Raw genomic sequence first — 12,033 nt, 5'->3', positions numbered from 1 at the left:
GCTGGCCTGAACTGAATCAAACACTGCTCTCTTAATCTCCTAACATCCTTTTGTTGAACTCAAGTTACCTGAACTCATTAGCAGCACAGCCTGCAGCAGGGCCACTTCGGTGTCATCCAAATTGAACTGAGCAAGGCTCTTGCCAAGGTCGAAAATGGCATCTGAGACTACACCCAAACCCCCATTCTTCAGCTGCTCCCGTTTGACAGCCATTTCACCACTGAGAGTTAGTGTCTCACTCTCAGGATCATAACGAACAGCTGCTCGCAGTGACATTATTTCCATGCAACAGCCTTTGAGGAGGATGATCTGGTCTTCACAAGGCAGCTGCAATAGAAAGACAATACATTTTACTGGTGACAATGCATTCTTGTCTGCTGGACAACTTCCTGAAACTTCATTTTTCAATAAAGAACCTGAAGCCCAAAAACAGGCAGTTAATACCAGCAAATGCAAAACAGAGACACTCACTTCAGAGAACATGGGCAATTTTTTGGCAAAGTCCACGACTCGCGTGATGGCTGGCGTAATTATCTTGGTGAATTCACTGAAGGCTTCCAGATCCACCTTATCCCCATCAGATGATGGAGTTACAGGAGACTGGCCAATGTCATCTGGCTGCAGAAAGACAGGAAGCAAGGGTCAGTATATGTCACTTAAATAAAACTTGGAAAAACAGACAGAAGAAAATAAAAATAGATTCAATATTACATCACTGCCAAACCCACTTTTGGCATAAATTTCCAATGTGTGAAAGCAAAGGGCACCTCTGGGCTTTGGCAGAACAGTGCACTTTTTTATATATATAACATGATCCTAAATCAAATACTGGCTCTCCACTAATGTTAAGAGTGGCCAAATGTCTGAAGTGAGGTGTTAATGAAAATACAGACCACCAAGGTTGGTGTTTCAAAAACGGATCAGGTTTTATTAGTTCAATTAAAAGTAACCCAGAATGAAGTACCTTGACCTGATCTAATTATGAGCCTCCCAGGCTGTCTTCAGTCTGAAAGCTTTCTCTGTGTTTGCGTCTGGCTGCTGGCATATTCTCCACCATGAGGAATCCCTCAGCCCATGCCGGTTCCTCCGTTAAACCCATGATAGCCCTCCCCTTACTAAACTTGGCAGGTGCCAGGCTGCACACAGCTGCTGTCCTGTCCACAGTCTCCCAGAGATATTTTTGTTTTTCTTCTCTGTGGTGAGCTGGTGGGCAGAGACGCCAACAAACTGTGTGTGAACAAGCTACTGGATTTCCAGAACGCTGTTGTTTACTATCATTCATTAAAGGAGTCACTCAGAGCACTGCAAGAAGTCAATGTCAAAACAGACATGTATACAATGCCTGCTAACTACAAGAAGGACCACAGAAGGCTATGGGGTGGGGGATTGTTTGTAGAGTGAACAAAAGTAAAACAAATGGGAAATGCGCATGTGCCATGAGATAAACTTTGACCAAGCCAACCCATGTCTCTAGCAATAAAATGTTAGCCTGATGGCCTATGATAGTTTGCAAATTGGCCTACATAGTGCTTCAGTGGGGTCAGGAGGAGGAGCTGTTGGAAATGGACTTTAGTTGAATGAAGGAGCCACTTGTAAAAGGAATTTATCTTTCCACAGCACATACACCCAGTAGAATTGACAACATTACATGTATTTACAAGAGAAGCAAAAAGAAACTGCAAGAATGGGTCAACAGGAACGCCTCTAAAATTCTGTAGCACACACCACATAATATGCACTGAAATAGCTGTGCTCTAACTTATGAATGAAACTTTGGAACATTCGACTGGTTGCCTAGCAACTGTTATCCTAGCTGGTAATTTACCTGCTGGCCTTCACTTGCAACAGTCACTTTCCATTTTCAAGCAGTTTTATTTTTCATCACAAAACGTTGCAGCAGAGAAAGGATCCCAATAATAAATTTTACTGACCAGTCAGGCATTGCTCCTGCTGGGCTACAAGAAGGATTTGTTCATAGACTTGTCTAAAAAGTAGGTTATATAGAAGAGAACAAAGATAAAGACATTTGACTCATAGTAGCACTGACCAGGAACTTGCGCTTCTGTTTCCAGTGTGAGCCTTGCGCATTGGTGTGGCGATGGGCTTCAGTTACCATACGGATAAGGTCCCACTCTAGGGCAGTCGGCTCAGGACGATTCTGCAAGGTCCTGAACACTTCCTCCCTCTTCCGTTTCTCCCTGTTCTCCTCAATTAGACGTCTTTTAGCCACACGCTTTGAGTCATCTAGGACCACTATGTAGATTAGAAAGAGAGACAAGATCAGACTGTTTTATGAATCACAGAGTGGTTAAAATAGATTTTGCTACTACTAAAACAGCAAAGGGAAAACCTGGGAACTGATAGAAATACTGTCTGGGAATGTATGCATGTATGTGTGTGTTTTTTATGTATGCCTGCTGAGCAACTGTGGCTGCCAAGTAAAGTTGGCGCGCTTTAAAGTGCTCTTTGTTTTGTAACAAACAGCAAGAGTGCATGAACTGAAAAACTAGAAAGTTTCTCTAGAGGGCAGCATTAGCATTAAAGGGCTTGACCAAGAAAACCAAATCTCTTGCACAGTATCCACTCTTTTCATAATCTCAATAGCAAAAAAATATAATACATACTTAACATACACTTTTTTGATGCTAACCAATGGTGCAAGTAAAGTGGGTAAAATAGTTTGGCTCATTCTTAAATGATCTGCTTTGTCTGTACCACCCTTTAAATATTAGTAGCAGCTGTAACATATACAAACTGTTTTCCTTTAGAGCAATTTTAAGAAACTTAGGAACTAATACAGTTTATTTGGTTTTTACATATACAGTATTTCAAAGTAGTATTGTTAACATAATGAAGACAGAAGTTTCGAAGTGAGATGGTTATATTCTTTAATCATGGCGCCAAAGGGTAAGAATTTCATTGTATTCTGTATACACAACAATATAAACCTATAAAAACTGAACTGGGCTGCAAAAAAAAAAAATTGAGTAAAGCTTAAATGAAATACCTCTGCAGGATTCAAACTTGCAGAACTCAGAAATAATCAGAGAAACAAAAATGCCCCACTGAAAACTGTTGAGAGAGTGGAATGTGAGAGTTTCAACTTGAATGTCATGAAAGAGAGCAGTAGAACTCAAAAGGGTGCAACTAAAAACTGTCAGTTTTGACAGTCTCAATGGAAAATGATTGGCTCAGGCTGTGAACACTGACAGTGGAGCTTAAAAAGGTGTAACTGATAATTTGGAATGATAGTAAAAGTACAGTAAAGTATAACTCAAAATGCTCAGGAGTGAGAGCAGAACCCATGGAACTGCCGTAAAAATATGTACAGCTCAAGAACACGGATACCTTGAAACTCTTACTTAAAAGAAAGGATTAGTTTGTGAGAGGAACACTCAAAACTGTCAGCTTTGAGAGTGTGACTCAGATGTATGTAAATCAGGAGTGAGTGTGGAGCTTGGATTGCTGTGGCTTTACTAACTAAAGAGTGACAGGAATTAACTAATTAGGCAGGATATCATATTACACTATTTTTAAGGAAAGGGCAGTGATGTTTTAAACTCACAGTCCATTGCCATGCCAACTGAAATGCACTTCTTGAAGCGGCACAGCTGGCATTGGTTGCGTGTGATCTTGTCAATGATGCAGCAGCCATCATACTTGCATGTGTAGGAAGGGTGCAGGCTCTTCTGAATCGTGCGCCGGAAAAATCCCTGCAGGAAGAGAAACACCTCCTTACACATCAAAAGCTCAAATGAATGGTCTCATTGGGAGAGTTATAATATCCAGTGTGAAAGCACTGTTACTGTTGCATTTAACAGGAAGTATAGAAAGAGGGATGAGGAAGTGAACAGCTTGAAAAGTATAAAAAGATCAAACTCAAAATGAAAATGCGGGAGAGATATTAAACTTTCTAGATACACCTTTGCACCACACAAGACCACAACTCAGAACAACATTGATAAGACATCCTATGGAAAGTGAATGTTGACCCAGCTCCACTGCCAACCTGACATACACTTACTGTATATAGGATAAAACATCTCACCTTGCAGCCTTCGCAGGTGATGCAGCGATAATGGTATCCTGTAGCTTTGTCCCCACACACTACACATGGCTCGTCCTTCTCCAGATAGCTGGGGATATACCCTGAACAAACAGCAATGGGATTGTCAGCATACAGAGATACTAAACACAGATAGAAATACAAACAATGATGGATGGACCTAGAAACAAGACACGCAGATACCTACAGCAAGGCTTTGGCAAACTTGCACACATAGCTACAACACATCCAGACAACAGGACTGACCATGCAAGTCTATACCATAGTCATTGGGGCCATTACCCTCAGCCTTTAAAGTTCTAGGAAGCTTTGTGAATTACCCACTAGCATATGGTAGACTTGTGTAAGCAGTCACCATTTCTAGACGTATTTTGGTTCAATATGACAAATGATAGAAAAATATTACTTGAATGTAGAGAGATATCACAGTACTAGAATTTTTGAATTCAATATATAAATACTAAAAGAAACCGAAAATTAAAAATAGTGGTACACCAATCAAGTAGTTGCCTGTTTATCATTTATGTAAACTAGTATTTGCATTAATAGATACTAAATGACAACGTGATGAAGACTTAAATTTAATGTGTGATAGACACAGGGATACTCACTATGCAAAAAAAAAAAAGTGGGTAGGGGATTATAATCTTGGGGGGGATTTCAGCATAGAGTTTAAAAAAAAAAACAATATAATCATGGACTACCCAATTTATCCTACCATGTGCACATTCTAATTTTATTCTCTGACATTTTCTCAGCTGTAACTGGAAAAACACTACTTAAAATAATACAAAAAATAAAAATGAAAACATTACTATATCTTTGTGAAATCCAAAAAAAGGATGTTTTCATTTAAATAAACTCTTTCAAGTTGTTTGTGTAGAAACATGCTTTCAAAATCTGGTTTGTCAGAGATTCCCTGTTTCTAAAATTTGCTATTGTAAGATTTATGATTGCATCATTAGCTAGTAAAACAAATTTACTAAAGACTAATATTCAACCAATGAGATAAATTGATTCAAATTTCAAACATCAAACTCCTGGTGCTTTAAACAGACCCTTTTTACATTTGTACCAACTTCAAAACTTCCTGTGTAAAATCAGACTTTATAGTTTTACATTAATCCATTATTTAAGAAATCCTATAAAAATAGCCTTTATTTTTCTGATTTCAAAGCATTGTACGATCAGACTTTGTTACTGCCTATCCTGTGTACAAATCCAGAATTAGAGTGTTTACTGGACTGGCTATACTTGAATTCGATTAATTGCAACTAAAAGACTTACATTCAGCAATGTACCATTCACATATGATACACTGGATGTGCTTTCACTCACATTTGTCACATATTAGGAGCTATACTTACAAACATTAATTTGCTTTAAAAAATATCAAATGACTGATGCAAATTTAGTATTTGTATATTCATATTTATTATGCTGTCTTCACTGTCACTGTTCATATTGTTGTAACTATGTGTTTCCACAATGCAAGTCTGTTGACACAGTACATGTTGTATATGTTGTATTACTATGACATTTCGTAAACATTTAATACATTTTGCCAATAGCACATAGAGCTGCTCATCTCATTGCTGGCGTAAACAAGCCAAACAGCCACTTCCTTTGAAACTTGCCTTGAATTTTACTGCTACAACTGTTATTAGCACTGCCACATGCAGTTTTGAGCCACATCCCACAGTCCTGTATATGTGACCTCTGTCACCGCTTAGAAAGTGGATGGATGTTGAGACGGATATCTACAGACGAAGAATCAGAGAATGAATGCAAAGCCTCTGTTCATGTATTAGGACCGTGTAGGACATGGTTTATAAAAAGCGATTCATCTCGCCATCTACAGGTTAAACAATTACAACTCACATCTAATCGGTCATGTCACGTGCTCTCTCAAAGCATGTAAGAATCTATTTCAGAGCTAACTCCACAATGGGTGTTCTGCCCCATGTCTCTTGCCTTTACAAGCCCTTTTCTTTAATGATCAGCATGATTCAGACAATCACGCACTGACATTTTCATTTCTTTATTACTGCAATTTTAGCATCAACTTGGCACTGAAAAATCAGTTCCTGTGACATCTCTAACATAGCTTCTTCTTGGAGGATTGATGACAGGAGAACAGTGACAGCCATGACCAATCAGCAGGACTCACATGCACACATAAACATTTGTAGTGCTAAGCTTGTGTGGGACTTCCTCTTGAGTCTTACTTTATTTTTGTAACTTGTGATCCTTAATTCCAACTCAAACTAGACTCCACAAGAAATTAAAAGCTGGCAACTGATGAAATGTTTTTGCACTTATAGATTGTTAAACCAAGCAGATTTAGCTATTACGGGAAAAAAGCATTTAACACAGCAGGCCTGCAAGCTCTATTTTTCACAACATTTTTCTCAGCATGTCTCCATGCCGACAGTTGTACAAGGCTACATGCATATATGCGCATGTTACATACACGTGCACAATATTCCAGCTCTTTACTGTCTGACTGGGATTAACTGGCATGTACTGTATTACTTACCAGACATACTCTTCACCGAACATTGGCTGTTTTTTCGTTTACGTTTTGGACCGTCAAGCCACCTAAAGGGAACACAGAAGACAGAGTAAGCCTAGGAGAACCTTTACTAAGAAAGCTAAGGTGCAATAAGGGGTTGTTGCCTTTTCTCACACAGAATGACATGTCTATTATTATTGTGATGATCAGAAGCCAATATTTGGGATGAAATGGGTAACTATAGTAAAATTACTAGTAATTTGACTAAATAGTAAATAGTACTAGTAAAATTAGTAAGATGAATAAGGTTGAAATTATGTTAACATATTAAACTCAGTAAGAAAACTGAACAAGAAAGAAATGGTTGCTAATATTTGAATAAAAATCAATCTCCAGTGTGAATTTGCTTATCTCCCAGTCTTCTGTGTCCACTTTGTTTAAACAAGAAGAACAAATAAGCTGTTGGCCATTATAGATCGTTGGTACCAGCGGGCATCAATATTTCACACATAAAATCTCCCGGACACAGTATTTCCATTAAGAAACTGCAGAACCTACACAAACCCCAGGTCAACTTTTCATAAGCAGTCACCTTGCAGAACAAGTTAGGCCCACAAATGCAGAAAAGCACAGTGGACAGCAAATGCCAGAATCTCCTGAGTGCATCAGAAGAGGGCTGATAGCCAGTAGTCCAGGGTCTACAGGCCAGCAACTAGCAGAAATGCTATAAAGTCAAGTCAAGAAAAAGCAGGAATGACACAACATACCATTAGGAAGCAGCCAAGATATCACTGAGTAAAGAAGACAGTCACACTAAAGGTCAAGTATCTAGTTTGAAGATACTACAGTAGGAACCAAATTTATTTTGAAGGAACATCTGAAGGTTTTTTTAAGATGAGTGGAGAGAAGGGTTCTACACTTCAATTAACAAGTTCTAGCAGTGCTAATGGGAACAGGGTGGTCTGATTTTTTGGGGGTACTGTTGTGATTTGATCTTTCAGAGAAATTGTTGAAGGCTTTGTAGCTCAAACACTGAACTTCAAACCATAAGGCTACAGAAACTGGACATCTGACACGAATCACATAATCTGCCAGGAAATTCTGGTGTAAGGCATCTATCCTGTTCTGCAAAAGCAAAAAACTATGCTAGAGAAATTTACAAAAGATGGCAGATAAAATACATACTTGGTGACTGCTGGAGGGGTGCTGTACAATTTCCTCATTTTTCAAGACAGAGTTCCCTACTGACCCTGAAACTGGACTGCATCTTAAGAAGAGTGGTGGTTTAATTACCGCCAATTACTCAATGTGCATCACTGAGAAAGTTACTTACCATAATTTGCAAATGCTGCAAGTGTGGAAAAAATACATAAACATTTAACTTTGTGATAGGTAAGTCTCATTAGATACGTGTTAGCTGAAAATACTTACTAGATTTTGCATGGCTCCCCTTTGTTTGATACCTACTGAAATATAGTGCACTCTGATTTTTTTAAGGTTTGTGAAACAACTCAGAAATGAAAATCACTAAGCAGGTGTTCTTGTGAAAAATAAAACCGCACCATTTACAACTACAGCCAAAAAAAAAACCACAGGTGCAAATACAGATGCACAGCTTAAATCTGATAAGAAAGTTAAAAATGACAAGCAAAGCACATATAGAAAACCCACAGGTGCGAGAGGTAAAGCACACCTTGATTCATGCAAGTAACATGCACCCTGCCATTCAGAATTTTCAACACAACTGTGGCATGACACTTGCATAAAAACAGACACAAGTGGTATGACACCTGAGCAGAGTTAACCAATGAAACGTTGCCCACAGGGGCATATTCTCACCGTTTTTCTTCCCCCTCAGACAGGTTAGCTTCCTGCTCTCTGGGCATGTGTTCCATTCACCTCGATCCCATCCAGCAGCCAATTACGAGAGACTGAGGCAGGCCCCACCCTCCAATTTGCACTTTGCATTCGCAGACTCTAGATTGGTCAAGCTGCACTCACAAAATAGCTGCCCTCTCGGATTCCATCACAATGCTTTTGAAAAAAATCCAAGAAGGGCATTCTGCCCCTAAGCCAGTCAGATTTCTTCAGTGAGGAAAGGGATGGATTCAGCACAAGATCTAAATTAAAGAAAATCAAGAAAAGTGGGGAGTCAGTGTCAAAAACATTTTATTTATGATTGTTAAAAACACTAAGACTAAAACAACAGCAATGGAATAAACAATTATTAACTGTAGCTTCAAGTCAAGGATGAAGGTTCAAATGGTGTAATGAATTCTTACAAAAATCAGGAAGAAAAGAAAACTAAACAAAAAGCTTAACATGTCCCATCATTCTTACTGTCCGCTTGCTACTGCCTACCACTCTTCAGATAAATGTTTAGCGTGACAATGTAATTGGCAGATTGCTTAGCTGACTTTGTCTATCTGGCTTCCAATTCCTGGCTGATTGGCACAGTTCAGTTTTGTTAGCCGTTGTCGAGATTTGAAACAATATAGCCACACGGACATTCATTTTGCAAATTTTGGAAACATGATAGCAATCTTAGATTAAGAGGAAAACATTTCTCATTCAGTATAGTACTAGGGTGTTGTACCATGTTAGCCATTATAAATGTAGAGAAAAGCCAAGCAAAATGACACCTTTTATTGGCTAACTAAAAAGATTACAATATGCAAGCTTTCGAGGCAACTCAGGCCCCTTCTTCAGGCAAGATTTAATCAATCATTCAGCATAAAAATAATACAAAGCATAGTGTAAGAAACCAGTCATTACAATTACAATCATCAAATCTGTCAGTGAAATTAAAAACTACCTAGCCAATTTCCATCACTAGTGGACTTCCACAGGCCTGGCTGGCATATGCTTTACCCAAAATGCATAATAAGTAAGGGAGTTCTAATAAAGATTAAAACAAATAGCAGGTCAACACACAACAGCAAGGCAAGAGTAACTCTTTGATCTTCAACAGCAATGATTCCCTTATCGCCTCATGTGTTTTAGTTCATTGCTTAGTTGCTGAGGGCTGCATAAAGTTTTGAAACTCTGGGACTTTTAGAATAGATACAAAGCACCATGTTTATAGCCTGTTGTATGCAGAGCAAATGCTTAGTTTCTGTGCTTCTATAAACAGGTTTAACACACTATATGACATTTGAACCAGGAGCCCGGAAGTTACAAAGGGCTAGTGGGCATCTATGCAGAGGAGAAACAGGAGAATTAACATAAAGACAACAGGCAGGAGGAGACATATAAGTGCCTAGGGAGAAGTCAGAAAGGAATCCAGGCATGAGGTCTTTGGAAATGTGGGGGCCTAGGATAAACAGCAAGGTAGACAAAAATAAAGACTTAAGAGTGCAGTGTCTAATAGATTGATGGTGCAGCAGTGTTCAAACAGAAGAGGACGTAGACACTTTGGACCACCATTTCAAAGGACAGAGACATGCAAGATGCATGCCTCAGAATGTGGCATTAAGTCAGAGACACTGGGGTGGGGCTTCTGCACAAACCATTGTGGATTAAATGGTCAGCAGCAATGACCTGCAAGTTATCTGCTCTTTAATTTTGCTTACCCTAACGTTGACTTATTTTGCAACAACAACCAAAGTAGAAAAGCCTCTTCAAATGGCCAAGTTCAAAAACAACAGCCACAGAGGAATTTGATAGGGTGTGTAAATCTTACATTTGGCCTACAGGGCAGAGGGAAATAAAAAAAACATGTGGCGTGTAGCAAGCATGCCGAGTACAGAGGGGCTGGGTGCCGCAGTGTGCCCGGTAACACAGACAACATTGCCAGAACTATTAAACTGAAGAGAGCACAGGGATTGGGGGGGTTGGAATTCATCCTAGTCACAACTGTAAACATATCTGCACAGTGAGGAATGAGGCAACTTCCCCAGGGACCCAGATGGGACAGAGAGAAAGAGAGAGAGGATCGACATGGTGTTAGTTGGATTTTTATGCTAAGAGGAGACCGTGTATTCTTCTCAGTCTGACAGTGCAGAAACGGATAGAGTCCATATAACTTGTGCCTCTACCACCAGGTGGCACCTGTGTAGCGCTCCTAGAGCCAAGAGTGACCTGCTCACATTCAAAAGACCAAATAAATATAAAAGAAACACTTGCTACCTTAATAAGTAAAATAGCTTTCTAACCTGTTAATATGTCAGAAGAACTTTATTTTATACACCCTGCTCCTCTAGTTACTAATAAACTCAAATTTTTAACCAGTAGATCAAAAAATGCTTACTTCTGTTCTAAATTATTTTTTTCTTATACAAGGCTACACACTGCTGGCTTCTCAACTGTGGGCTCAGCGTTTACGAGGCAGTCCTTCCCATGTTGCAGCTTTCCTCATGCCCCCTATATCAAAGACACAGTTTTGGAGGCAGCTCACCCTTAAGTCCCATGCACTTTCACCAGTTCACCCTTAACGAACCTGCAGCAAAGATCTCCCAATTAAGGTACTGGTTACATCTTGAGTGTCAGAAATAATAGTTAAGAGACCCCTCCTTCTTAAATGTGGACCACACTAGTCTCATAGCTTTTTCTTCATGACACGTTATCTTTCTTACCCATGTACAAAAGGGCCCTTTTTTCCTTCACACCCTATCTGATCTGCTTCAGGTTCCGTAAGTCATGGAGATTTTCTGGTACTGCTTCACACACCTAGAACATTCACTCTTTACCACCTCAACCAGCAGAGGCAGACAAGTACAACTTCATGCTCTGAGAAGGGCTGCAGCAGCCAGACTGCTTCATTCCCCACATTTGAGACAAGCCTCTACAGACATAGCAGCACGCTGCATCTGCAGGAGACAGATCCGGGCCCCTTCTGGCGAGGCAAGACTAGATCTTGCCAAGAATGTAACCGCGCTACAAAAACAAAACAAGGGGCTTTTTTCTTTTTTAAGGTGGACTGAATGCTATTTTATTTCAGTGCTTGTAAAAGTGCTTCTTTTTGAAAGACCAAAAATACAATTCAGTTAATACCTCTAATTCTATAATGCTGTCCAATATTTCTGAATTAGAAGAAACACTGAAAAGGTAGAAGCTGGCCTGATTCAAGATTTGACAGGAACAGAGACTGTATGGCACAATGTTTTCGCAGAAACAACAAGCACCTACCCATTTACTCTTTTTTATAATTTTAATTTGCACACTGCACAGAATGCATAGTGCTCTCTTTATACATCACAGAAGATTTAGAACCTTCCATGGAGACAGGATTTTTAAGTAATTAATAAATTTGTAGACACAGAATAACTCATAAGATGATTTTTGGCCCAGATCTAGATGGTGTTCAGTCAACAATTAACAGCTGGCAAGGATTGTTTGTGATAAACTGTCATCAGGTTGTCTATATTAGAATAATGGCAGTTGTCATCAGAATAGTTACCTATTCAAATTGACCACAGGCTACAGTAACTAAATGGGGCACAAAATCTGAATA

At 39.3% G+C, this 12,033-nt stretch overlaps 1 protein-coding gene across 2 annotated transcripts in view; it reads right to left on the bottom strand.

The window, feature by feature from the left end:
• Positions 1-12,033, bottom strand: part of LOC114665053 (thyroid hormone receptor alpha) — a 118,894-nt gene that overhangs the window by 9,844 nt on the left and 97,017 nt on the right. Inside the window, exons 2-8 of one of the 2 annotated variants that reach the window (XM_028819423.2) lie at positions 8,421-8,701; positions 6,606-6,667; positions 4,049-4,149; positions 3,566-3,713; positions 2,048-2,253; positions 472-618; positions 69-327 (exon numbers count right to left, since the gene is read on the bottom strand). In XM_028819423.2, the coding sequence (XP_028675256.2) occupies positions 69-327; positions 472-618; positions 2,048-2,253; positions 3,566-3,713; positions 4,049-4,149; positions 6,606-6,667; positions 8,421-8,476 (979 nt within the window). In that variant the 5' untranslated portion in view covers positions 8,477-8,701. The remainder of the gene's footprint in view (positions 1-68; positions 328-471; positions 619-2,047; positions 2,254-3,565; positions 3,714-4,048; positions 4,150-6,605; positions 6,668-8,420; positions 8,702-12,033) is intronic. The other variant, XM_051936469.1, reaches the window with a different exon arrangement.

This window comes from Erpetoichthys calabaricus, chromosome 14, assembly GCF_900747795.2.
Source record: "Erpetoichthys calabaricus chromosome 14, fErpCal1.3, whole genome shotgun sequence".
NCBI lineage: Eukaryota > Metazoa > Chordata > Cladistia > Polypteriformes > Polypteridae > Erpetoichthys > Erpetoichthys calabaricus.
This window is presented reverse-complemented; position numbering and strand designations above follow the sequence as displayed.